This window comes from Fibroporia radiculosa (genome assembly GCF_000313525.1).
Source record: "Fibroporia radiculosa TFFH 294 genomic supercontigs, scaffold5756, whole genome shotgun sequence".
Classification (NCBI taxonomy): Eukaryota; Fungi; Basidiomycota; class Agaricomycetes; order Polyporales; family Fibroporiaceae; genus Fibroporia; species Fibroporia radiculosa.
Genome location: NW_012133427.1, coordinates 66,759 through 92,986, shown reverse-complemented (window position 1 = coordinate 92,986; position 26,228 = coordinate 66,759). Strand labels below are relative to the sequence as shown.

General features: G+C 50.2%; 9 protein-coding genes across 9 annotated transcripts; 5 read left to right on the top strand and 4 right to left on the bottom strand.

Moving 5' to 3' along the window:
• Window positions 1-30: 30 nt before the first annotated feature.
• On the top strand, window positions 31-1,467 carry FIBRA_05987 (uncharacterized protein; the record flags this gene model as incomplete). The annotated part of the gene is made up of 8 exons (XM_012327731.1): window positions 31-256; window positions 313-386; window positions 441-616; window positions 677-707; window positions 758-827; window positions 881-996; window positions 1,067-1,250; window positions 1,304-1,467. The coding sequence occupies 8 exons, from the start codon at window positions 31-33 to the stop codon at window positions 1,465-1,467; spliced, it is 1,041 nt and encodes a 346-aa protein (XP_012183121.1).
• Window positions 1,468-1,538: 71 nt separating this feature from the next.
• FIBRA_05986 (uncharacterized protein) lies at window positions 1,539-2,594 on the bottom strand (the record flags this gene model as incomplete). The annotated part of the gene is made up of 4 exons (XM_012327730.1): window positions 1,539-1,697; window positions 1,753-1,860; window positions 1,913-2,502; window positions 2,552-2,594. 4 exons carry the CDS (start codon window positions 2,592-2,594, stop codon window positions 1,539-1,541), a joined length of 900 nt encoding a protein of 299 aa, XP_012183120.1.
• A 177-nt stretch (window positions 2,595-2,771) lies between these two features.
• FIBRA_05985 (uncharacterized protein) lies at window positions 2,772-4,698 on the top strand (the record flags this gene model as incomplete). The annotated part of the gene is made up of 11 exons (XM_012327729.1): window positions 2,772-2,849; window positions 2,908-3,109; window positions 3,164-3,239; window positions 3,289-3,354; window positions 3,419-3,595; window positions 3,665-3,772; window positions 3,842-3,929; window positions 3,997-4,160; window positions 4,219-4,344; window positions 4,403-4,504; window positions 4,572-4,698. The coding sequence occupies 11 exons, from the start codon at window positions 2,772-2,774 to the stop codon at window positions 4,696-4,698; spliced, it is 1,314 nt and encodes a 437-aa protein (XP_012183119.1).
• Window positions 4,699-5,002: 304 nt separating this feature from the next.
• On the bottom strand, window positions 5,003-6,520 carry FIBRA_05984 (uncharacterized protein; the record flags this gene model as incomplete). Its single annotated transcript, XM_012327728.1, has 7 exons — window positions 5,003-5,098; window positions 5,159-5,334; window positions 5,396-5,590; window positions 5,657-5,807; window positions 5,864-6,088; window positions 6,148-6,229; window positions 6,294-6,520. 7 exons carry the CDS (start codon window positions 6,518-6,520, stop codon window positions 5,003-5,005), a joined length of 1,152 nt encoding a protein of 383 aa, XP_012183118.1.
• Window positions 6,521-8,545: 2,025 nt separating this feature from the next.
• Window positions 8,546-8,961, bottom strand: FIBRA_05983 (uncharacterized protein; the record flags this gene model as incomplete). Its single annotated transcript, XM_012327727.1, has 5 exons — window positions 8,546-8,561; window positions 8,613-8,640; window positions 8,699-8,707; window positions 8,763-8,862; window positions 8,923-8,961. The coding sequence occupies 5 exons, from the start codon at window positions 8,959-8,961 to the stop codon at window positions 8,546-8,548; spliced, it is 192 nt and encodes a 63-aa protein (XP_012183117.1).
• A 598-nt stretch (window positions 8,962-9,559) lies between these two features.
• On the top strand, window positions 9,560-11,872 carry FIBRA_05982 (uncharacterized protein; the record flags this gene model as incomplete). Its single annotated transcript, XM_012327726.1, has 11 exons — window positions 9,560-9,654; window positions 9,705-9,844; window positions 9,892-10,051; window positions 10,111-10,195; window positions 10,248-10,434; window positions 10,487-10,493; window positions 10,557-10,640; window positions 10,691-10,841; window positions 11,303-11,434; window positions 11,486-11,544; window positions 11,602-11,872. 11 exons carry the CDS (start codon window positions 9,560-9,562, stop codon window positions 11,870-11,872), a joined length of 1,371 nt encoding a protein of 456 aa, XP_012183116.1.
• A 355-nt stretch (window positions 11,873-12,227) lies between these two features.
• FIBRA_05981 (uncharacterized protein) lies at window positions 12,228-19,530 on the top strand (the record flags this gene model as incomplete). Its single annotated transcript, XM_012327725.1, has 18 exons — window positions 12,228-12,341; window positions 12,412-12,995; window positions 13,056-13,281; window positions 13,332-13,796; window positions 13,856-14,056; window positions 14,115-14,386; window positions 14,441-16,091; window positions 16,144-16,374; window positions 16,425-16,577; window positions 16,639-16,768; window positions 16,820-16,986; window positions 17,038-17,334; window positions 17,390-17,631; window positions 17,689-18,279; window positions 18,336-18,450; window positions 18,505-19,121; window positions 19,190-19,451; window positions 19,504-19,530. 18 exons carry the CDS (start codon window positions 12,228-12,230, stop codon window positions 19,528-19,530), a joined length of 6,345 nt encoding a protein of 2,114 aa, XP_012183115.1.
• Window positions 19,531-19,781: 251 nt separating this feature from the next.
• Window positions 19,782-23,289, bottom strand: FIBRA_05980 (uncharacterized protein; the record flags this gene model as incomplete). Its single annotated transcript, XM_012327724.1, has 15 exons — window positions 19,782-19,830; window positions 19,887-20,423; window positions 20,502-20,696; window positions 20,757-20,972; window positions 21,031-21,114; window positions 21,173-21,289; window positions 21,368-21,401; window positions 21,453-21,648; window positions 21,711-21,811; window positions 21,866-22,181; window positions 22,231-22,476; window positions 22,525-22,843; window positions 22,911-23,034; window positions 23,091-23,157; window positions 23,215-23,289. The coding sequence occupies 15 exons, from the start codon at window positions 23,287-23,289 to the stop codon at window positions 19,782-19,784; spliced, it is 2,676 nt and encodes an 891-aa protein (XP_012183114.1).
• A 245-nt stretch (window positions 23,290-23,534) lies between these two features.
• On the top strand, window positions 23,535-24,857 carry FIBRA_05979 (uncharacterized protein; the record flags this gene model as incomplete). The annotated part of the gene is made up of 1 exon (XM_012327723.1): window positions 23,535-24,857. The coding sequence occupies one exon, from the start codon at window positions 23,535-23,537 to the stop codon at window positions 24,855-24,857; it is 1,323 nt and encodes a 440-aa protein (XP_012183113.1).
• Window positions 24,858-26,228: the final 1,371 nt, after the last annotated feature.

The window sequence follows — 26,228 nt, the reverse complement described above, 5'->3', positions numbered from 1 at the left end:
TGCAGCTGTGGGGTGCAATATATGCCCAGAATGCCCGCAGCAACCATTGTTCATGCAGCTTGCTTTGCAGTTGGCGCACTCGTTGGTGGTGGTGTTGCCGTTGTCGCAGGAAGGAGACAGGCCCCCATCATCCCCATACCCACGCTGGGCTCTCCGCAACCTGTTCTCGACGTGAGACCCGGAGGAGTCACACAAATTTCTACGCCATCTACCGTGTACGCGGCACAGCAGCAGGTGTTGAAGTATGGCAATCCTGGTGCGCATGTAAAGACCCCGGTTGGTGACCACGCTAAAAAGTGACTTCTGCTATAGGACCTATCTCTGACCAGCTTGTTCGAACGGCTTATGTCGCTGGATACGACCGCCGCTTGAGACATCCAGCTTGGGTGCGTCGTTTCTAACCATGGTAATATCTACCCTGACTTGGAGTTTCTGCTTAGACAGCCGAGCACTTGACCCTCACTTCTCTCGGAAAGTCTACGCTAGAGTCTCCGTCATCTAACAGCGAGTCTGGCGATCGCTCCCAGTCGACTTTCGCTGAAGACTCCGCCGTACCCTCATTGTTCCGCGCAAAACTGCAAGATTATTTCAAGAGCGGGTATGACCGTGGCCACATGTACGCGTAGCACTGACATCTCTTCGATTGGTACTCCTTGACTCAACGCACTCTGGCCAGGGTTCCTGCCGCGGATGCAAAGATATCTCAGGTACGTTCACACACTTCACGGCGTAATTCCACTCTTACCACTCTGTTTAGGCTGCAATGAACGAGACGTTCCTGTTGACAAACATTGCACCTCAAGTGGGTGTCGGCTTCAACAGACATTGTATGTCTACATGTGTTTTGCTTGTGTATTGTATGACTCATCTTGTCATCTAGACTGGGCGTATCTCGAGGATTGGTGTCGTCGTCTGACCTCTTCTTTTGCTGACGTATATGTCTTCACTATCCCTCTCTACCTTCCTAAGCTGGATGCGGATGGGAAATGGCGCGTAGTAAGTTCATTATTGTTGGGGTTATTGTATCATGTCGTATGACTCACTTATCGCTTTTCCTGTACATCAGACTCATGAAGTCATTGGTTCGCCACCGAACGTCTCCGTTCCAACGCATTTCGCGAAGGTTGTGGTAACATCGAGACCTTCTTCTCCTTCAAGTCCAGACGTGCCCGAGATTTCAACGGGTGCGTTCGTTCTGCCAAATGCGCCCATTCCTGACGAGGCGAAGCTTGAGAATTTCGTTATGCCCGGTAAGTATTTGCTCTGGCTCTTATTGGAACACATGTCTTGACGTTTTGTGTAGTTGAAGCAGTAGAACGCGCTGCAGGGCTCACTCTGTTCTCGGATGCGCTCAAACAGAACTCAAAACATATATGCAAGACAACAAAATGTGAGGTCATTGTTCGGAGATTCGATGATGCTCAGAAACGGCCCGAAATGCGGAGAGCTGTTTCCGCCCCTCGATAGCAGATCGTAGATGTTCGATCTAATAAGCAACTTGCCTGCATATAAACCGTCAATGATTATTTTCGATTATACTAGAAGTCGGATAGCATGTCCTTAATACCGGACCAATATAGTGGGTCTACCCGAGGTTCTATCTCCTGTTTTGTGAGCCATGCAAAGTCGAGGATGTCCTTGCCATGTGGTCGCACTTGCCCTGCCAAGATGTGTGCCTTGTAAAAGAACACGTACGCCTAAAAAATTACAATATGAGTGAATGCTAGATAGGATGGTTCCTACTAATTTTACCTGTGACGATTGAGCTAGGTCTGGTTCTAGTACACCTATAGGATTCCGGCTGACAACCCAGGTGTCCATATTTGAATCACACTTGTCCTCAAGGGCTCGCTCCGCCGCCTGTCAAAGGCACCTAAATACCCGAGATGTATTGCGAGAAATGGAGACATACCTCGTGCAATGGTTCACCTGACTGGAGGCCTCCTTGAGGGAACCTCCATATGTTCGCGCCTGCCTGACTCTTGATTTGAAGCAAGAGGTAGAGGTTGCGCTCCCCTTGCCGGTCCAAGCTTCTGACGTTCCCTGTGCGGTCGGACTCGTGTATTCTGGGTGCGGAATCCTCTTCCTTCTGCTCGCTAACGATTGCTAGCGAGTCTTCTGGTGCAGAGGTAGCCACGCTCTCGTCCCCGTCCTTGCCTTTGCGGAATTGTGGTCCACCGAATGCCAGACGGTCACGCTCCTTTTCCTCTTCCAGGAACTTGCCTTCTAAAAGGGAACCTTGCTTGAAATAAAATTCATCTGGAAAAGGATTAAACAGCGCCCGCTGAATTCGTGCGTGGTATGCATAGTATGAACGCTCGAAATTCGTAGGTGTTCGCGTGATAAGTGGAGAGCGGTTCAAGATGACGGCTGTGTTTATATTGGGCTTGTAGGGTTGAACAGTGGATGGTGGTGTCGTGTTCGAAGACGAGGATGAGGAGGGTTCGGGCGTGTCAGTAACTGTTGCCAATGTCCGGTGGCGGATAGGCAAACATAGCGCTGCTGCGTGATCTGTCAGCCAAACTCATTAGGTCGTTGAACTGAGACATACCTCTGCCTCGTTTGCACACAGCGAGGGTATTCCGAGACAGCATTCGAGTAGCCAGCACCGACGTCGCTGAGCCTGAGCGCGCGTGAATTCAAAAGTGCAGTACGCGACACACGTGATGTTACATCTATGAGCGCTTCTTCTGCCCGAGTCGCTGCAGTTGTTGCCGCATCCGAGACTGAGACACTTCCCAAGTAGCTGCAGTACCGCGTCGCGTCCCTCTATGTCCATACCCCTCGTGTCCAATTCATACCTGGATGAGACCTCGGCAAAGATAAGATCCAAGCCGGTCCCGTGGGAGGTATGCAGCCCAGCGCGTACCGGGAGAATTGGAGTTGGCTCATGCATACGTTCGACAGGGATACCAGCGCGCGGGTCTGATCACTGGAGAGGAGCTGGCCCTCATCAAGAGAGTAGACCGCCAGCCGCGGGCGAAGATTGACTCCATACTTTTGTCAGATGGACAGTCATATGCGCTTTTGTATCTGCGCCTATTGAAGAAGCTGCAAAGGGTCGATACTCAGCAGTGCATTTTGGTGCTGATCGCGGACGCTATCGCTGGTGAGTTGCGTGACGGACTGGCACAAATTGCGCCTAACGGCTATGCTCTTTTAGATCACGAGGAACGCATACCTCTCTTTATAAGGTCGCAGGAGCATGATTCCGACCTTCCGTTTGGTCCTTTGCTGCGGTGAGCTGCGTCCCGCATTGTATATGCTTAATTGTTCATTATGTTCCAGAATGCTGGAATCTCAAGATGATTTCATACAACTCAAGGCAGTACAAATACTGACCATCCTTCTGAGGTTTGTCGCGGCCCTTGTTTATCACTGATGGGTATGTTTATCCTATATCCTTTTCTATCAATAGCTTTGATTCTTCGCCCCTCCGTCCACAACAACTGCAACCGTTCCTCAGCACCCTGGCTGCGTTCATCTCCAATACTTCCCCTCATAAGCGCGACATCGCTGTACAATGTCTAGAAGCTGTTCTACCTCGTCCCGAATATCGCAAAGCAGCTTGGGCAATTTCTCCGTTAATTTCGGGGTGCGTCTTTCCATAACATCAACTATAATTAATACAAAGGCGCTTTACTGACACTTGAAGGTCATGTAGGCTCGTGGATATATTGAAATATAACCCAGGACCACAAATGAGCTATCAAGTTGGCTTCTGCATATGGTTACTCACCTTCGAAGAGGAGGTTGCACAGGAAATCAATAAGTACGTACCTGCGAGTGCAGACGAAGTCTGACATGACATCAATGGAAACTTACTGGCATTTGTTTTCAGGAAGTTCGACGTTGTGCCTATCTTGACAAATGTTGCGCAAAATGCAGTGAAGGAGAAAGTCATCCGTGTCGTCGTTGCTTCTTTCCGAGTTGCGTATAGGTTTATTGTCTTACGAAGTCCTGACTGACGAGTGAGGAACTGGCTGTGTCCTGTAGAATCTGGTGTCACAAGCACCCTCGGCCAACCTTCCTGCTATGCTTGTTGCCCAGCTGCTTCCTTTCGTTAAGAATCTCTGCACGCGGAAGTGGTCAGACGAGGACATCATTGAGGACGTGCAATACCTTCGTGACGAACTAAATGCACGTTTCCAGAGCATGACGTGAGTAGATAAGTGCCTGTATGGTTAGATCTCACTTAAAATTAACCGATCAAATTAGGACATACGACGAATATAGCTCTGAACTCATCTCTGGACACCTGTCGTGGACCCCAGTGCATGAGTCTGACCTCTTCTGGAAGGAGAACGCCACAAAGTTGAATGACAAAGACTATACGCAGTTAAAGTATGCCCGTATTTCGTGCATTCCCGTAATTTGCTGACACGCAGGCCGCGATTTTCAGACTTTTGATTCAGCTTTTGAAAGAGTCAGGCGACCCTACTGTCCTAGCTGTCGCAGCACATGATATTGGACAGTACGTCAAGCATTATGAGCGCGGAAAGAAGTAGGCATTAGCTCTATTTCGAATTCTACCAAGTACTGACGATACCATTTCCGTTCTTGACGCGTAGGGTGTTCACAGACCTCGGAGGCAAAACTCGGGTCATGGAACTCATGACACACGAGAATCCTGACGTACGCTATCAGGCTCTGATATCAGTACAGCGGCTGGTCAGCCACCCCTGGGCAGCTGTATAGCGACACCTTTAGTGTAGAGACAACGAAATTAATCAAGCGGAATTGGCGTTATACCTCAATCTCCAGTCTCATTTAGACTGAATGGCGGAAATAAGCGCAATCGCTTTGCCCTCGTTGTAGGTCAAACCCATGTCCGCGAAGATGCACTTGTAGCGATATTGTCGAATCAATCATTTTCATTGGAAAAACATACAGGTTTTTCAAACTGGCATCATCGTAATTACATCCAACCGGTGCAGATACTACGTATGAGGATTGAGTGTGCGTCCATCCTGAATCCCCGAAACCATATTCATAGCCCTCTTTAGTTGTCAGGCGCGGGGACAATCGAAGGGAGGAGAGGCTGGATGTCGAACGTCGCGTTCATCGTGAGTAGGAACGGATATGTGCCATATTCGCCCTGTAGGCCCAGCGCGCACGATTAGCTGGAACATGTTTTTTTAACATGTTGAGCACTCACAAGGAGGTTCGATGGGAAGCCCTTGTCGAACGGCAGGATTCCCTCGAGGTACGTGATATCCTCGGTGCTCAGCCGGAGGCTCAGCGCCTCGATGTTCGCCTGGAGGTGCTCGACCTTCCGTCCGCCGATGATGGGGAAGACGTACGGCGCCTTGTGCATCGTGTACGCGATCGCCACTGTTCGGTACAGAGAGTGAGCACGGTGCTCGGTGCGGGGACGCACGAGAGGGGAACGCACCGGCAGTGATGTGCTGCGCGCCGACGCGCTGGGCGACGACTGCGAGTGCGTCGCAGACCTTTTTCTCGTTGGGCGTGCGCTGCCAGTCGCCGACGTACGTGCGCCCGCCCTCACCCGTCGCGCGGCGGCGCTCCTCGTCCTCGTCAGAACGGATGTGTCCGCCCGCGAGGACGTTCCATAACGTCAGGGCCATGCCTGTCGACCGTCGGGAAATTATAATTATCAGTGTGGATCACGCGTGGAAGGATGGGGCGGACGTACCCTCGTGATGGCACATGGGAAGTACGTCGCGCTCGATATCTCGCTGCAGGACAGAGTACGGCGCCTGGTAGACGACGAAGGGTGTCTTGCCATGTGCCTTTGCGTATTCGTTTGCTTTGGTGACGAGCCATGCGGGGGTATCTGATACGCCCTATGCACCCACAGCATGTGTGTCGCCAATGCGGAGGAGAGGTGGGCAATACTTACGAGGTATAGTACCTTCCCTGCGACAACGAGGTTGTGCAGGCCGTCCATGATCTCCTCCATTGAGGTGTGGAGGTCCCAGTAGTGCACGTACAGCACGTCTATGTACGTTGTGCGCAGTTTGCGGAGGCTTGCGTCGACACTGATCCTCATGGACTTGACATTGTTGCCCATATGGGTGGCAGCCTGTTTGAGCGTAGGATCTCCTCGGCGAAAGTTGTTCGTGTACTGGGCCGCGCAGGGAGAGTCAAATTCTTATATCGACCGTGTATGGAGTGGTGACTGACCTTGGTACAGATGACAAGCTGGTCGCGGATGTCACGCTGCTCGGCCCATTCGCCTATGAATTCTTCCGAGGAGCCTTCTTGGCTGCATCCTCCATTAGCACGCTGCCCCGCTGTCGTGGATATATCAAGGCCAAAAGCGGGCTCACTAGTTACTTGCGGTGTCAATGAAGTTCCCGCCCGCGTCGAAGAATGCATCGAGAAGCTTGAAGGAGGACGCCTTGTCCATCGTTCCGAAGCCGTACTGGGCCCATTTGTCGCCGATGCTCATCGCGCCGAGACAGAGCGGGGAGACATGGACGGCTGCTCGGGGCGCAAGCTGGCGATAGCGGCCGAGGCGCGTCGGGGGCGGGGGAGCCGGCTGGAAGAGAGACATGGATGCCACTGACGATGCCAGGTAGTGTTCTGGGGTGCTCAGGCTGGTGGGACATGGCTTTGTGCGCCGGACAGATATATCTATCGATGCCGGGGAGGACGCGGTGTCTCTGCAGGAATTCGGGCGGCCTCGAGCGGGGTTTGGCCCGTGGACGGGTCTCGGATGTGGGTTCATTGAGAATACCGTCGATCGCGATCGACCGGCGGGATTGTCGTTCAGCTCGTCAGTGCGTACAGTGTCTCTGCTGCCAGTGCGACTTTAGTTTGTCAACTGACCTCTTTCCTCTCCAGAGGGACGGAGCACTCACAAAAAGACCAGCATTGTCGCCGTCCGCACTCACCTTGCTTGTACCAAGGCCTCCACATGGGCGCTTCTTGCGTCAGAGGCGTTGACTTACTACGTCCATTTTGTCAGCGCCGATGATGCTCACCGCCGCGTATATCCAGGCAGCCGGGACACGGATGTCAGCATCGCCTTAGATATCACGGCCGGCGTATTTGCATCCACGCAGTGGCTTGCGACTCATCGTCTTTATGTCTAGGAGCTGGGAGCGTCACTGCGGCTCGAATAGTATATCTTGTTACAGGGGGACCGACATTCCTTAGTAGCCCATAACAAGATTCTAGGTAGGCGAGGGGAATACGACTTTTTTATATGAGTTCCCACGAGTTTAGGATATGTTTGAATAAACGAATATCGATTCTATGACAGAGTGCGTAGCTACTTGCCTAGCACATACTCGATCCACCTCACAAGTTCCAAAGTGTGCAGACTGAGTCCGGGTCGAATACATCTCCGCGGAGGCCAAGGAGCACTCCGGAACGTTTTATGAAACTCAACATTACTCAAATTTCGGTAGCTTCCTCAGCCAACACCATGCGTTTTCTCACCCTCAGGCCTTAAGAAATAATAACAAGTATATTGTGCATAAGTTGCAACAGGTGCAGTCTCCAGCAATTTGATTTCAGCGGCCCGGGCCAAATTCCACACATCGTGGAAGCATACACCATCGTTGAACGAGCGCCACCGCCGCCACTAAGTATATTAGACGACGATCGATATCTTGGGGGGACTGACCTGGGTGGATATGATGAGCTGGTCGGATATTCCGGGCTGCCGAGTCCGTTCGCCAATGAACTCCTCGGAAGAACACCCTTGTATGCGGGACCATTCGTCGCCAATTCTCATTGTGCCAGCACAGCTGGAGGAGAGATATGGGTGGTAGCGTCACGGTGAGGCGGTGGGGGTTGGAACAGAGGCACGATGCGAGAGGGAGTGAGGACGCATGTGCACGGGGAGGCACGATATGGGTGTAGGATGAGGAGCGCCGTAGATGGAAAGCAGACTGCTTTATCTAGCAAGTCTCTCGAACCCCACTCGGACTTCCGGACGGGGCAACGCCATTGCGATCCCATGCAAGGTAGTCGCTCTCAAGCTTCCAGCTTCCAGCTCCAGCGCACGCAATCAACGGCCAAAACTAAAAGCGTATGCAATAAGCCGGTACGCATTGTACCTTGCAAACCTCGCACAGGCAAAGGAAATGGCGACATTGGCTCTACAATCACTGGACTGATATTTCACATAGGCGACACACGAGGTACGGGAACACAGCTAGTCGGACAAAAGAGCAACAATCCTTTCGTCATTAAAGTTACTATCTACCCATAGGGTGACTATCCATACCTCGAACGTCCGTGACCACGATTGCATGTGCAGGATTCACAGCTAGAGCAACATTCGCGCTCAGGCTGAGACGATGTCAGGGAACACTACCAGATGCAGCTTATACATGAGTCATGTCGACAGATCACAACCGTGTATGCAGCGATGAACTAGTTCGCCAGTCCTTGTTCAGTAGATTTCTGATTTGAGAGCGCACGCACTTGTTCATGCACCAGGATTTCCAAATGTACATGGAATTCCCCTCTCCGTTATCTCATCTAATATACAAGACGAAGGTAGGAATCAACCGCGCTCCAAAATGACGGGAAGCGCAAGGCTATACCCCATGGAACGTCCGCGCCATTACTTCTTGCCCGACCTGGATCAAATTGAGAGCGCTGAAACAAGAAGTATGACATATGACACTCACTTCTTGATGCCACCACCCGGCGCGCCTCCTACGAGAAAGAGAATCAGCAGATATCAATAGGATCTCACGGTAACTTGAAATCTCACCCTTGGAAGCTACAGGAAGGGATGAGCAAAGAAGATATGCCGAAAGTGCAAAAAACACACACACCCTTGTCCCGAGCAGCCTTCAGTGCAGCCTCTTCCTGCTTCTTCCTCTCCTTGAAGGCAACATCCTCCTCGTCTAAATCTTTCTTCTCCTTCTTGGGGGCCTGATTGAGCAGACAACAGGGATGAACGAGTGAGAAGGGGCTGATACATATACAACAGACCTTGAGAGGCTTGGCTTTGCCACCCTGTCTGCTCGACATTGTGCGTTGTTCACTGCAGTCGAGTCCTGGTCAAGTCAAAGAGGGTCGAGACACGTTGTGCTGGATAAATCTCGATCGAAATCTGTGCGGATCACGTGCGAGAGATGAAAGATCTAAGTAGGTTCAAGCTCGCTAAACCCGAGTTCTAACTGAAGACGAAGAATCATTGCAACCCCCACACGACTCGCACAAATGTCCGCTCAGAGTGTACGAAACAAGGTGTGCGGACGCTCTTCGCCACTGTGACCACATTCACCCTTCGGTCATTGTGTCCAAGTGTACAGTGCTATAGAGCTGGTCCACATTACTATTTTATCTCTTCTAGGTTGGTCTTCTCACCGCTCAAACCTTGGAAGGTATGAGCCTGGAAAGGCGTGCTAGTAGTAGTAGATCACTTACTCGTATGGACTGGATGCACGTGCCTGGTTAACCTGCTGTCAGTCGCAACTGACGATCGAAGTTGGAAGGCGGAAGCCATTTTCTCTCAACTCAAACCAAGTCATTACCTAAACCTGCCCAGTTTGATGTGCCACAGCACCCACCGCTCTCCGGGGATTTCTCACCCTTCTTGCTTTTTCATTCCCCAAGGAGATTCGCAATGCGTGTAGTCCTGGCTACTGTCTTATGTCTGTCCTTTGTGGCGCTCACTTTGGGTGCTACTGCAGAACAATGGAGAGGGAGATCTATATACCAGTCAGTTATAATCGTTGCCGTACTATATCTCTGTTAACTTGACTCCTCAGAATCATCACAGACCGATATGCATTGCCCGCCGGCACGAACAAGACTCAATGCAACCCGGGGGACCAGACATGGTGCGGCGGTAACTGGAACGCAATTCGTGAACATCTGGATTACATCCAGAACGCGGGCTTCACAGCCAGTAAGCGTTTTTGAGTTATATTTATGCGACTGTTAAAATCTCTGTAGTTTGGATTAGTCCCGTCTCCCAGAATTACGATGGCCCACGCTCTCCATATGGAGATGCGTATCATGGCTATTGGATTGCCGATGCGACAAAGCTCAATGATCGCTTTGGGACTGCCGATGACTTGAAGGCACTCTCTGATGAATTGCATAAAAGAGGGATGTACGTGATGTCTGCCCCTCCTCCTCTTGCTAAATTCTCATGACAGTCTTTGTTTCTAGGTATCTGATGGTTGACGTCGTGGTCAATAACGTCATGTCGACATCTATCACTCCAGACTTGTCGACATTTATGTTTAAGCAGAAGGTGCGTTAGGATGTTTGCTTCAAGGCCAGTCGCTGATCGAGAACGCTGTCAGTCGCAATATCATCCGTACTGTCCAATTCAATGGGGCAATGCGACTAGTGAACAGAATTGTTGGCTGGGTGATTTGAAGGTCCCCCTGCCTGACGTGAACACACAAGATCCCGGAGTTGTATCTGCATATTGTTCCTGGATTCAAAGCCTGGTTAGCGAGTTCGATATTGATGGGTTGCGCATAGACGGTAGGCTCTATTCCCAATCACACTCTTGCACATGTTATTTACATTTCCGCAGCCGCGAAGTAAGTCCTGTGTTTTTGTCATACCTTCGACGACCAGTGTTGTCTCCTGATACCGCTTGCAAGGCACGTAAACATGGATTTTTGGCCCACCTTTTGCAAGGCGGCTGGTGTTTTCTGCATCGGTGAAGTGTTTGATAATGATATGAGGTGATACATTTTGCAGGCTGATCTGAATTGGAGCTAACACATTTCTGCAGTCAGGCAGCACAATATCAAGGACCCGATGCGCTCGATTCCATTCTCAATTATCCTATGTATGGAGCGCTGGTGAACGCTTTCGCCATCCCAGGTCAGCGCAACGCCAGCGCAGTCACCGATGCCATTACTCAGTCGAAAGCCTTGTTCAAGGTGAGCAATCCCATGTATATATGTCTTCATTTCCAATTACCCAGGGGAGGTAATCCTCAGGATCCTGGCCTTCTGGGGAATTTTCTTGAAGACCAAGATTTGCCCCGTTGGGCTAATATTTCAGTTGACATACAATCACTGTGGAACGCAATGGTTTTCAATTTTATGTCTGACGGGTAAGTTGTTCAAGCGTATTGACGAATGTTTCATATTGAGCCTCGGATAGGATTCCAATTGTATACTATGGTCAAGAACAAGGATTTCATGGCGGCGGTGACCCGGTAAATGCTGTTACTTCTCTTGATTATGAACAAGAAATTTACATGAATCCGTAGTGGAACCGTGAACCTCTTTGGCCTTCGAATTACGCAAATACTACGACTTACCAACTCATGACGACTCTCAATAAGGCACACACTGAATCTCCTTTCTTTGTCCTCAGCCATTGACATTATACATAGTTCCGCAATTTTTTGGTCAACGGCACTACTGGCTGGCTCAAATCCCAGGCAGAGGTTTTAACAACAGGTCCATACGGTTTAGCCATCATGAAGGGTCAAGTTGTGACCATCCTCACCAATATCGGCTCGCCTGTAGGTCGACGTATATCGAATCCTTACTGTGACTGATTCATTGCGTAATAGCCTCAAAACGCTAGCGTAGCGGCCTACACAACATTCCATGATGAAACTGCTGTCACGGAGTGAGTACCCTCGTATAATTAATTAACCCTCCTTCTGGCGCGAACGTTTGTCCACAGTATCCTCTCTTGCGCTGAATACGCCGTCGGCAGCAATGGCACGCTGGAAATTTCGTATATCGAGGGTGGGGCGCCCGCGGTGCTCATCCCAAACAATTTGCTGCGCGATTCTAATCTCTGCGGATTTACCACGAGTTTTGATGATGGAGAAGGCGCAGCGCAGGCCGCGTCGAGCGCGCGAGTGGATGCGGGGCAACTTTCGTGGAGATCGTGGGTTTCTCAAGCGACACTGCTGATTCTTGTTGGCGTGTGTACCTTCTTAACATTATAGAGGCATGGTGTGCACAGTGATGTAGTAATATGCCCGAGATCGACTGTGTACACCAGTGGTTACTATGTAGTCTCACTGCCTGTCCGAGTTGGCGCACTGGGTCGATGGACGCGCGCTAAGGCAGTCTCGAGCCTGAACGGCAGACGCCGAAAAATGAAGCGGAGTGCAAATTGGGTGCGCGTCCCTGCTGGACGCAGGTCGTTTGCGAGCGTGCTCACCGTCGAAGGCGGTTTCGGTGCGTCTCAGCACCTGAATTCTCTTCTTTACTCCTCTCCTCCTATTCAAAACGGCTTCTGGTGGTGGCGGCGTCGGTCGACGCACGACCGAGGCTTCGACCCGTGTCCGGACTCCGGCCATGGATAATCCTGCCAATCCGAATATCCACACCATCGTCAAGGCGCAAATTGTATTCCTGCTGTCGACGCTCACGGAGGAAAATTTCGAGAGGAATCAGGCAGAAATCCGCTCCGTAAGTCTTTCTCTGTCTAGGAGCCGGAACTTGCGATCGCTATTGGGCTACTGACCTTTACGTTCTGCAGTTGTCCGAACAGCATGGAATCGACATATATCTCCACTTCATCCGCAGGCTCATAGTGCACTCTCAGAGTCGCCTTTTCCTAACACCCACACCCAACACCTTCGACGCATCCAGCCCCCTCACATTCCGCCTGTTGGTGCAGGAGACGCAACGTCTCGCACGCGACCCATTCCTCGCAGACCGCTTCAGAGATGGCATTGATAAGGGCGAGGGAGAGCTCTTTCGTCTCTTTGATTTGGCACGTTTTGCCGAACGCGTCGGTCTTCGCCCGCTTGAAAGGCTCATACTTGCGGCATCCATAGTGGCGGGCCAAACGCGTCGAGACCTTGCGTCTCAAGCAGTGAATATCATCCGAGCAGACTTTGAGAGCGCCGTAATGGCGATCTGTCAGCATCCCTCCTTCGACCACGCGGATTTGTCCCCAAATCAGATAGCGAGGTTGTTGACGAACCTCCTTTCCGAACCTCCCCTGGATACACCTGTCTTGGAAGCACCCCAGCGCCAAGCTCTTATTGCTGCCGCCCAGGCGAAATACGGCCCTGAGATTGTTTTGCCCATTCTTCAGCGCATTCTTTCCACTTTTTGGTACGTGTACCAAATTCTGGTTGCGTTTTGCGGCATTATTAATTAATTCGCCAAAATCAGCCTTTCTGCTGGCACCACGCTAGTGCAGACCTTAGCGCAGCTGGGTCCTGACATTACGGCTGATCCTGATGTCGTCCGCGCACTTCTTGCGCGTTTTGGCGTCTCAGAGTCGAATCCCCCGCGAGACGATCAAGTAGTCGAGATTGTGCAGAATCTTGCTCGTCTGGCGTCGGAGGGCGCAGTCTTGCCCGACGTGGGTGCGCTCATCAGGGCCCTGAGCAGCTATGTGAGTGTGTTGTTGGAACACTTGGGACCTCATAACTAACAGTATTTCAGGACGTGAAAATCACATGGGCTAGTGTAATTAAGGCTTTTGACATGCCAGACCGTCAAGGAGTAGACACGGCAACCTTGAAGTTACTCATTGCCATTTTGCTCAACTGTCCACGCGATGCTGAAGTGCACGCTGTCACTGGCTTTTGGCAGTTGTGGTCCAATTCTCTGTATCAGCTTCGACTGCTAGACGCGCTCCTCTCTCTCCCCGCGGACACATTCAACTTCGTGTCGCTACCAGGGCATCGTATTGTCACCGTGGACGACGTGGCTAACGCAAGTCCGACAATCAAATCCCTTGCTGCCAATGTTCAGGGCCACACATGGAACTCACTTGACCTGTTCGAAGTCTTGGTCAGATTGGCCGACTCTGATTCGATTGAAGTGAGAGGTTTTGTAAGGGAAATGCTCGATAAGGCGGTCAAGATCAGTGCGGAGCTCGTTCACATGGGTCTCCTACAAGTTCCCGTACGTATCTCGCAGTCATGGTTTTATTATGGCTCAAATGTTCTAACAACCAATGACAGTATTCAAACTGGGGCGAGATTCGTTCGGATTACACACAGCGGCTATTAGCCATGTTCCTAGCGGGGCACCCGAACCACCAGCTAGTTTTCATGCGCATCTGGCAGATTGAGCCTTCCTATTTGACCAATGCATTCCGCGGGTTCTATGAAGAGAGTCCACTGAATATCACAAGGATCTTGGACGTTGCTCAAGACTTAAAGGTGGGGCAGTTTGCCGATTTGTTCGTTATGGCGCTCTTCCCCTTACTATTTCCGTCAGATATTGGATTCTCTTCTGGAAGTTCGTCCATTCACATTCGCGCTCGACGTGGCTGCGTTGGCGTCGCGTAGAGAGTACTTGAATTTGGATAAGTGGTTGGCAGACAACGTCTCTGCTCATGGAGCCGACTTCTTGCATTCCGTCATCGCTTTCTTAGACGTCAAGATGGAAAGCGAGAAAGCTACAAGAATCTCGGATCCTGCTGTTGACCACCGTACCATGCCTCTGAACCCTCAAACCATTACTATATTCCTTCGTGTCCTCCGAAACAGGTAATGTCTCGCGAGGTTGTTTGGTTTGCCTAAGTTGATGACCTCGTTATGCAGCTCTGGTATTATGCATGAAAGCGATGTCGACTATTGCTTGGAAGTCCGCAATGCCTGTCTTCAGATTCATCCTCGACTGATGAATCTTGTTCCGGGCTCCGATGCCGAGCCAGGATTTGCCGTTGTCAGCTACACTCCGGAAATCGAGGCAGAAGTCGACAGCATCTACAAGCAGATGTACGATGAACACATCAGCATTGACGACGTGATCGCCCTCCTCCAACGTAACAAGACTTCGGCGAACCCTCGTGATCATGAGATATTCTCGTGCATGCTCCACTTCCTTTTCGACGAATACAAATTCTTCCAGTCCTTCTATCCGCCCCGCGAGCTAGCCATGACTGGCTATCTGTTCGGCTCTCTCATTCAATACCAACTAGTGGATTATATCCCACTTGGTATAGCCATTCGTTACGTGCTGGATGCCTTGAATTGTCCGCCAGAGACAAATTTGTTTAAATTTGGGATCCAGGCTCTGGCACGTTTCGAGTCTCGTCTTTCTGAGTGGCAGCCTCTCTGTCATGCACTCCTCAAGATACCTCACCTCCTAGAAACGCGACCTGACTTAGCTACCAGTATCCAGCGCGCAATTGCAGCAGCCGGAGACGACGCCAATAGTGCTGTGGATCTTCGCACTTTGGGAATCGCCGGCATTCCCGAACCTCCTCGCGTTTTCACCGCTATTCAGCCTGACGATGCCGAAGGCGAGATGGATCACCCTCCGGAGGAAGTTTCTGATAAAATACTATTCATAGTCAACAATCTGGCGCCGCTCAATTTCGATTCCAAGCTCGCGGACATGCGTGCTCAATTTCAGGAACAGTACTCCCGATGGTTCGCTAACTATCTTGTGGATCAACGCGTCAGTACCGAGCCCAACAATCACCAACTCTATCTACGTTTCTTGGACGCTCTCGATACTCAATCACTCTTTCGTCTTGTCATGCAAGAAACATTCGTCAAGTCAACTGCGCTCCTAAACGCTGAGGCGACGATGAAATCTACCTCCGAGCGTACCATTCTCAAGAATATTGCGTCCTGGCTGGGTAATATCACTCTCGCTCGAGACAGACCCATCAAGCACAAAAACTTGTCTTTCAAAGACTTGTTGATCGAGGGGTATGAGAGTGGCAGGCTGGCGGTCGCCATACCGTTTGTGTGCAAGACCCTGGAGCCTTGCGCAAAATCCAAGGTTTTCAGGCCCCCGAATCCCTGGTTAATGGCTGTAATCAGTCTTCTCGCTGAACTATATCATTTCGCGGAAATGAAGGCTATTCTGAAATTCGAGATTGAATTGCTATGCAAAGCGCTTGAGATTGACATTGATTCCATACAGGCTACTACAATTCTGCGCAATCGACCGTTGACTGACGTGTTAGCTGGGACTGGACTCCCGGAATATGTTGGCGATATCGATGCGCTACCTATGGGCGGTTACGACCTAACAACTCAGGCGCAAGGGGAAACGCAGGTCTTGCCCCTTGGGCCCACAAGCCCGTCCGAAGGCCAACGAGTTCTTGGTGCTCACATCGAAAGCATTTTGGCTGCACTACTGCCTCTTGTTGTTATCAATCCTCAGCTTGCCCCCCTCCATACCAATCAATCTTTCAAGCGTGCTATTCAGCTTGCGGTTGATCGAGCAGTGCGGGATGTAAGTTCGATTTTCATCTTGCCATAAGTGGGTTACCAAACTTAATTGTCAGATCCTCGTCCCTGTGGTCGACCGGTCGGTTGCAATTGCTGGGATCTCTACAAGGGAGCTTGTAGCGAAGGATTTTGCGACCGAACCCAGCGAAGATAAGCTCCGAAAGGCTGGTCATCTGATGGCACAGAGACTGGCTGGAAGTCTAGCATTGGTGACTTGCAAGGAGCCTTTGAGAAGTAACTTGACTGGCCAAATTCGTAGAGGGTTGTCTGAATATGGATTCAACGAGGTTAGCCGTAAGACTACCAATTTATTTGCTGAATACTCATTCATTGATAGCAAATGGTGCCCGAGCAAGTCATCATGATTCTTGCACAAGATAATATCGACCTCGCATGTCAAGCTATTGAAAAGGTCGCTATGGACCGCGCCATCATCGACCTGGACGAGGGCTTTGCCGCCGCTTACGAAATTCGCAGACGTCATCGTGAGGTGAGCTAAAATTCGTGTCCTAGATATCTGCGTATATCTGACAATGTGCCTTAATAATCAGCAACGACCGGGTCAGCCATTCTGGGATTCGGCATATCCACAGCCAGCCGTAGTGGCTTCGTTCCCTGAACCACTTCGAATCAAAGCGACGGGTGTCCTGCCCATTCAGACAGCTGTATATGAGGATTTTGGTATGTTTATTTGATTGTGATCCACGTACATTTATATCAACTCAAGCACAGGGATGGATACAAAAAGAAGAACATTATCAAGTCGGCCAAGTTCGACGGTCTCGTATCCCCGGAATGATCATCCGTCAGCATCCGTGTATGCGCCATCACCCATGCCCGAACAAGCGGTTCCAGGACAAACATTCCTACGTCATCAGGAAGCTATGGACCGTTTCAATGTAAGCCCAAGGATTACCGTCGGAAATAATTTAAGCTAACACTGTCCACAGGCTTTGGTCAAAGAGTTGGAAGCGCTTTTGGTGCAGCTGCCTATTCAGTCTCTTGCTATGCTACCACCCAGTCATGATGTTCGAAGCCTCGTCCGCCAGATCCTCTTCCTCGCCAATGATTCCATGGATCGCCATCGGACTCCCCTTCTCATGTCGCAAAAGATAGTGCAGCTGCTTTACAAAACATCGTCACAATTGGGTCGGGAGATTTATGTGGCTTTGTTAGACGAACTATGTCATTCATTCGAAGATGTGGCGAAGGAGGCCATCACATGGCTGATATACGCAGAGGATGAGGTACGGTACCCTTTCCTGTGATTTGTACCTTCATTACTGACGGGAGTTTTCCTAGCGAAAATTTAATGTCTCCGTCACTGTGACCTTGTTGCGAAGTGGTCTTATTAGCACTGCTCAGGAGGACCAGCAGCTAGCCAAATTTCTCTACAATGACCCCCGACCTAGCCTACTCAGTTTCTCTGCTGAGCTAATTCGAGAGTGCATTGGCACCAACCCCCCGATTGCATCTCAAAGTCATTTTCCATACACTCTGGAGGCCTTGAACCACTTGTCTCAGTCTGGCAAGGCTAATGAGGAGTAGGTCCCCGCTAGTATAATAATCAGTGTTTTCAACTAAATCACTCTACCCTTCAGTGTTCTTGGGCTGCTTGACGATCTCAGAGGAGTGCGCCGGCCATCCACTCAATCTGTTACCGACGTTCCCCGACAATCGTCCACGGGACCAGAAACCGAGCAACTGAGGGAGAAGCTATTCTTCTGGTTCCAACAATGGGTTTCAATCTTCCAGCGTTCCCATTCGCCCGAGAAGTCATTCGTCCCTTTCATTAGGGAGCTCACAAAGCAAGGTATCTTGAAAATAGAGGATGTATCGTCTTTCTTCTTTCGCGTATGTGCCGAGTCTAGTGTCAACAGCTACATCAAATGTGTCGCCGCGGGAGAATCGGAGATCGCTTTTCAGGCATTGGATGCGATGTCGAGATTGATCGTATTGATTATCAAGTATCACGGTGATGCTTCAGGAGTTAACAACGACCAGGCCAAAGTTCATTACTTGACGAAAATATTGTCTATCTTCGTTCTCGTCCTAGCGAACATGCACGAAGAGCAAGGCCAACTATTTCAGCAGAAACCGTTCTTCAGATTCTTCTGTAGTCTGCTCAACGATCTGCACACTCTTGAAGATAGCCTTGGGTCGGCATACTTCCAATTGTTGTTGGCGATCGGGTGCGTGAGCCATGCGATGTTATCGTATTTCATTTCGTGGCTGACGTCGGCATCAGCGACACCTTCAGTTCACTCCAGCCGACATACTTCCCCGGGTTTGCATTCTCCTGGATGAGCCTGATCTCCCATCGTCTATTCATGCCGAAGCTGCTTCTTTCGGAGAATCGCGAGGTACGTGACTGAATGAGGTTCGCTGATTTTAATTAAACGAGATTGTTTTTAAAGGGCTGGTCTGCGTTCTACAAGCTTCTGCTGTCTTTGTTTAAGTTTTTGTCTCCTTTCCTCAAGGCAGCGGATCTTCAACAAGCATCAAGAGATCTTTACCGTGGGGCACTCCGCCTTCTCCTAGTCCTACTCCACGATTTCCCCGAATTCCTGAGCGAATATTACTTCACGCTCTGCGACATGATTCCTGACAGATGCGTTCAGTTGCGCAACATCATTTTAAGCGCATACCCTCCCGCCAACGTACCACCCGATCCACACCTTTGCAATGTCGATTTTGAATCCTTAACCGAGACGGGCCCTATCCCTCCTATCCTGTCAGATTTTGCCTCCAACCTGAAAACCGGAGATTTGCGCGCGTACTTAGATCAGCAGCTTTTAGGCCGGGGATCGCCCTCTTTCTTGCCATCCCTCAAGGAGCGTCTCAAACTGAATAGTAATTCAGAAGGCGTTTCAGAGACATACAACGTGTCGCTTATGAATTCCCTTGTCATGTACATCGGCGTATCGTCTGTCGCACAAGCCAAGGCCCGAAGCGGCAACTCTTTATTCGTCTCTAGCGATCCGGGAGTGGTCGTTCTTCATTACCTCGCCGCCAACTTAGATATTGAAGGCAAGTATTTGTTGACCTATGCAATAATCTAGTCTTGACTTTGTTTGTTTCAGGCCAGCACCACATTCTCAGCTCCATGGTTCTCCATTTGCGCTATCCCAATGCACACACGCACTGGTTCAGTAGCCTCATGCTGTATCTATTCTCGGAGATCAAAAGCCACCAATTCAGAGAGGTTCTAACCAAGGTTCTTCTGGAGCGATTCCTTGTACACCGCCCGCATCCTTGGGGTGCTTTGGTGACGTTCATCGAATTACTTCGCAACCCCAAGCACGAATTCTGGAGCCAGGACTTCGTACGCATTGCGCCTGAAGTCACACTGCTTCTTGAAAATGTAAGTGTCACATCTGTATGCAGGCAATTATCGCTCAATGGACTATTTTCAGGTCGCGCGATCCATCTTCCAGTCGTAGATTGTCCTCTGCTGTCGACCTCGCTATCTGTGTCATATATTATCCTGCCTCGTCCCTCTCTCTCTGGGTTTGTCATCATTGCGCACTGTATTGTACCACGATTTCTCCATTCCAGTGTTTTAAAAGGCATACGTGACGACTCGAACTTTGCTTACGGTCGGGCTTACGGATCCACGCATATACTGATGATTATGATAACTGTGATCTGTATATTCCACGTCCATGTATCATTTATGCATACGAGCGTATAATTAGAACCAGGACAATGCGTCATTCCAGCCCCAGCTGCTGTTCCAAACACTAGGAAATTTTGTGATTCCTAGGTGATGAAATCTTACTTAAGGTGAAGTACTTACCCTGCACCTTCAACTCCGGCAGCTCCGATGTGGTCTGTATCTTCGCCAACCACAATCCAGTCGGGTAGCGTGGTGCCAGTACGCAGCGGAAATAGTCGTAACGCTCTCTCCAATCCAAGACCATCATTGGCCTGGATAAAAACCATGGACCCCTCCTGATTACTGGGGTGGGGGTGTAAAAATAAGGTAGCCGAGGTATGGAGTAGAGGTCGGCCTCTCAGATAGAGCAATCCGTCGCTGTATGTGAACGCCGTCTGCCTTGCTCGTAGAACAGCCGCAGCGAAAGAACAACCCAAGTCTCCGAGCACAACGATATTACCTGAGCCTAATTCATCGGCGCTTTGTCGCCTCATCGCTTCAGTACTGTCAATAATCTCCGAGTCTAGTTTATGGTACACGTCCAGGTTGTGAGCAATTTGCAGCGCCGATAGCAGAGCATGTTCCGAGCTCATGTCAGATACAACTATAACCATAGGAGCAGCAGTAGAGAGGATCTTGGCCATTCTACCTGACGATTGAGAAGCGCGAGCCGGAACGCTTGAAGGCTATAGTGATGAGAATACCAGCATTAATTAGACGAATCATGTCAGAATACTACTCATACTGGCCTCCCACAAATTTTGTTCATCTAACGAAAAGTATTGTACTCCGTCCGGCCAATTCTGGTGAGGCTTAACGGAGACGGCATTGTCGTCAATGACCAGCTGTCTTTCAGCAGCTAATGTCGTGTGCTGAACAGAGAACGTCTGGACGTTCGTCGTACGCACAAAGACGGCGCTGTCACGAATTTGCACGGTAAGGCGAGCCAGCCTGCCGGAATACAATGTACATATCCGTCAATATAGGGCAGGGAACAAATAAATCACATACCGTCCCGGGATCAAGAGGCTGTGGATCTGCCAGCCGTGCAAGGAACCACTCTCCGCCGGCATTGACACGGTCAAGGTGAAGGATCCAGCTTCGAATTTCGGAGATGCCAGATTCAAACTCGAGTCTTGAGACAACACAGAATCCATGAAGTTACGAACATGGTCGTTGTCGAAAGCGGATGGATACCAATGCGGTTGGTGTGGATCTTCATGATAGCTATCGTCATTTCTAGGAAGTCAGAAACTCAGTAATCACTTCGTTCTTGAGAACGAACGTTATATTGGCGCGCGGATTCCATGTCTTGACAATAGCCACAGCTTCGCGCGTATGCCATACGGGTACGTTTTCATCATTCCCACTAAGATCCGATCATAAATATGATGCATCCTTTTCGAATGAGAAAAAAATTGGGTCACCCATGTATTGCCAATATCGGTGTGTCGACGAGGTTGGATAAGAATAGATCATTATCATCCGGCGTGAACGACGTCTCCAATATTGCTCGCAGTGCAGGATCAATGAAATGCGCAGATCTAAGGACCCGGGTTTTACACTATAAAAGTAGGAAGAGGAAGTCTATAACTTGCCTTGATTGCGTCAGAGGGACGTACGCCTGAGATTTTATATACGCAGCCGCAGGAATCGCTGAGAAAATATGTGGAACCTCTATCATTTGAAAGTTGGCATTGGACATACCTGCAATCACTCTATCCGGATACCTCGACGCCAGATACCATGCGCCTTGGCCGCCGTTGGAATGACCAAGGACAAGCACACGTGTCTGGTCGGCCAGCGCATATCCGTGCCATGCATCTCTGCTCACCAAAATATAGTACAACGCATCAACTGTGCCCCAAGTATCCTGTATGCTGGGCCCGTGCCAATCTAATCCCTTTATCACCGAAGTGATTCATGAGTCAATCCGCTCTAGCGTAACACCGTAATAAGACATACCCAAGCCGTGCGACCTGTGGGAGCAATGATCCAGCTGCTCGCTTGGCGAGGGAGGGCCTGAATCCAGAAAGGTGCGGAAAGAATATCCACGCCCGCACCGTCTGAAGCAGGTCACCCTTTGTGTAAACACGAAATAAGGCTGAGAGTGCACTCACGTAAAGCCAGCACGGGAGGACGGGGAGTGCCTTCATTCTCTTTCTCCGGCGGTTTCACAAGAAAAGCCGTCGGCATGGACGTCGCAAAGAAATAGGTTGCCTTAATTCCGTCCGTGGACAATTCAGAGTCTGCCCAATGCTTGTGCTGGTTGACGGGTAGGACAACCTGAAGAATTTCCGATGCAGTTTCTGACACAAGATGTAAGGCGAGACGCAGTTCTTTTTCGTAAAAAGGTACGCTCTGAGAGAAGCGGATGGGGATTATACGGGTTTGCATAGGAGCGACGCGTATTTCATCCACTATTGAGACATTCACCTGAGGGATGTTTAAGTTAGTGCATATCTTCGGTCATGTTTCGACTCACATCTGCAGGCGCAACTGCTAACACAATATCTTTCACGGTCCACCAGCCCGAAACGCTCCGGATTCCAACGCCAAGCGCATTTCCGAAGGACCAGCCGTCCACAAAATCACACGACACGTCATGAGAGGCCATGTGAACGACTGTGTCGACTAGTGGTTCAGGCTCAATAGATATTGAGAGTGTTATCGAGAGAACTGGTATGCCATCGCGGTTTCCATTATAAAGAGGATCGCCAAACAGCCTGATCTAAAGGGGATATGTAAGGAGGACAGAAGGTCATGACTACAAATCTACCTCGTAATCTCCGCTCACGAAAACATCATAGGTAGTGGGGGACGTTGTGGATGGAGCGACAGGAAGCCGGACTGGTTGTGATGGCGAACTGGTCATTGCGTAGATATTGCCCGAATACCATCGTAGTGCGTCATGTCCTAGATTGAATGATTCATCCTGGGAGGCTCGTGGTAAGATGGTGAAGAATGATCCTTGCGCCAGATCAACGAGGAGATGGGGAGGCTTGCTAGACCAGGAATCAAGCGAAGTGGGAGGATACAGGGTGACGGAGGTGCGAAGTACGGCGTGGTGCTGCAGTCCTGCCCACCCCTCAGTTTCTCTGAGTGAAGTCCAGCTGAAAGCTTTTATGGGCCGTTAGTCCACGACATAAAGAGGAGCTAAAATACCGGATTCCCGGGAAGGATACGTCTAAAACGCCATTTTTTCCGCCTTGTGCAGTCGTCCACCCCACATTTCCATTATCCGCATAGGAAGACGGCCACTTTGCATTAAAATTTATCGGTTCAGAGACTAGGCAAATAGATACACTGGTTGTCCAGGTGGAGTCGAGCACTATGTTCACTTACGATTGAGCGGGAAAGCAGGAGACAAAAACTGTTGCTCCCTTGCATGTATAGGAAAGGGCCCTAGGACCTTAAAATCCACGTGAATGAGACTGCAGCGACAATGTTTGAAAGAGAAAATACTCACATCCCAGACATCGGACACGCTCACCCTCCACTGATCGGACGCATCGAATACGCGCTGAACCTCATGGTCGACCATGATCGCAATGCTGGCCGGTACAAGACACAGACGAGCTATCGCGCGGAAATGTGTCCGGAAGAACCACATCTGAGTACAGAGTCATGGGTCACAGGAATGTCTCACATGCATATGCTTCGAAAGTCGCAGAGGCCCAAGTTGTGGATGCTCGAAAGGTAGGTAGTTAACTCGGTTGCACTGTCCAGGCTCACACTACCAGAATCTTGTCGGAGACGCCTCCTGCATTAGCATACTCTTCGCTCGCAATGCCCGAAATTGCCAGTGAGATATCTGCGGAAGTGAGTGCTTCAGCCGTCCGTATCGATCTGCTGCTACCACCTTTGTTGGCCGCACAACGCTCGTCATGGGAGCAGGGAGTCGCAGCACAGGCTCTGCTCGAATGCTACCAGTTTTTCGTGCGAGAGGATATCCCAAAGCCCCAGCAGGAGGCTCATTTCTTACCGTACCTCTACGCATTTGCCCACGAGTCTCTTGTTCGCCAAGCATCCGACGGCCGCCTTGCAACTTTGCTCAATGGCAATGGGGCTTCAGACTCTGGTGCTGCCGATCCCGCTAGCAACGGGGAACCTATATATTTCCTGCTGGCTCTTTCGGAACGTCTGGGTCACGTCTTTCCCCCACCCGCTTCAGCCACGAATGCCTCTCTAGCCGAAGGAGTGGATGGGATGCTGTCATACATAGTTGACGCTTGCCCTCGTGCTCCAATTAATGGCGATAATAGCGATACTGAAGATCAGATGAAACTGTTCTCTCATCGCACTGACGCGGTGCAGATCTGGTCTGATACTGTCTACATGCTCCCGCCCTTCCTCGTATCGGCAGCCATTTTCCATCTCGACCACCCACATCCTCGTTACCAATCTATCACCCTCCTTCACATGGGTCTGCAGCAGATCCTACTCGCAGCTCAGGCGCTACAAGGACACTCGGGTGAATGGTCCCATATATATGATCTCTCTGCAAAGGAGTATAACAGGCCCGCGCCATGGGGAGTTGGGAATGGTTGGGTTTGTTGTGGGATTGTTCGAGTACTTCGCATGCTGAATTGTCGGGTTTCCGAGGAGGATGCAGATCCAATGTCCTCTCGAGCTCTGGCAACTCTTCTGCTACACCATCCTCAGCTCATTGACAAGCTTCGTCGGTGCTTGAACGTGCTCGCGACAACTATGTGCGCATGTTTAAAGCGCATCCGCCTCGATGGCTTGTTCCACGACATACTCGATAATGAATCCACATTTGTGGAGACAAATTTATCGCAACAACTTTCCTACACGCTCGTCCGTTTACTCGACCTTCGCCTGCACCATCGAGATTTTATAGCCCCCATGCTTTCTTCTGAGATTCTGGAAGAAACATGGAGGCAATGGGAGCGGGTAGCAGAAACTATGCGTACTGCGGCAGTCGGTAAGACCGACGCATGGGGATTTGTGCGCGATGTGTGCGGAAGTCCTTCATTTGACAAGCCAGGCACAGCCGCGGAAGGACAGGCATGGGGGATTATGATGGAGACCGCTAGAGCAGAATACTTTGTCCGCAGAAGACATTTCGAAGCAATATGCTCAAACTGACTGGAGGCCTGATGTCCACAAGCCATCTATACATATACATATATTCTCCTAGCTGCTCGACGTATATAATCTATGATCTACAGACCAGCTGTGATAGCAAGGCCATGTTTTCAAAATGCGACTGAGAAACTGCGATAAGATTACACGAAGAAAAAAGTAATAATAAATATTGAGACCCGTAGGTCTACCACTCCGGGAAAGCGTGTCATCCTTGTGCAGGGGCCATGCTAATCTTCTCTGTATCGTTCCAATTTTTTCGTATGTCACCCCGAAGGGGACAATATTGAATACTAGCGCAGATGAAGGACGATCGCGTTTATGCATTTCGTGCAACCAGCGGGGAGACCTCGTGACGCCTCGGCGCGTCAGATTCGACGCGTCGCAGCCGCAGCCTTCAAGCTGAGAGCTTCAAGTTCGACATGTCAACTTGTCCCGAACTTGAACCTAGACTTTCACTGTATTAGTCTACAGATAGTTAGCGTTAAGAAACGTGTCTTTTCAAGTAAATGGCGCGTGTATACGAACCACAAGCCTTCTCCGCGTACGGCTGGGTCGTGTGCGTCTGGACTCTCATAGTGTCGTTCCAGGTAAGTCGACAATCGCCCTACTCGACGAAAGTGATCTGAATCGTGCTTGTCAATGTAGTATGGCTACCATATATCGTCGCTCAACCAGATACAAGCTGTTCTCACATGCCGCGCTATAGCTCCTGATGATCCAACGACTCACTATGGCCTACCAACTTGCATACTTATGACGGACGCTACCTTCTCGCTGGTCACCTCCGTCTATACCGTCGGTGGTTTGCTAGGAAGTCTGGGCGCAAACGTCATGATGGATCGTTGGGGTAGGAAAGGTGCCTGTCTGTCCAGCGCAGTTACCACTGCCACCGGCGCTGGACTTATGGCAGTCTCGGCCTCCTTGATGCCTCTGGTAATTGGAAGGTGATTCCTTTCCTGATACCCTCACCTTTTGGTCTGTGACCTGATTTCTAAATAGGATGTTTACCGGTATTGGGGCTGGTATCGGACTTTGTGTCGGGCCCATCTTCTTATCCGAGTTAGCCCCTCCCAAAAGACGAGGTGCTGTCGGTAAGCTAACTTATTACTGTATCTTGTTCAATCATAGGATCATCCATATATCACAGGTGTATTGACTCAGTTTGCCATCGTGATTGGTATAATGGTCACGCAGGCCATGGGTTTGCAGCTGGCAACACCTCGCCAGTGGCGCCTTGTTCTGCTATTCTCTTCATTGCTTTCGTTTGCACAGCTTGTGGTAAGCCCAGTGATATCCGAATCACCAACTTGGCTCGACAGACATGGGCTATTGCAAGACAAAGACAAAGTTGTACGTAGAATCTGGAAGAGT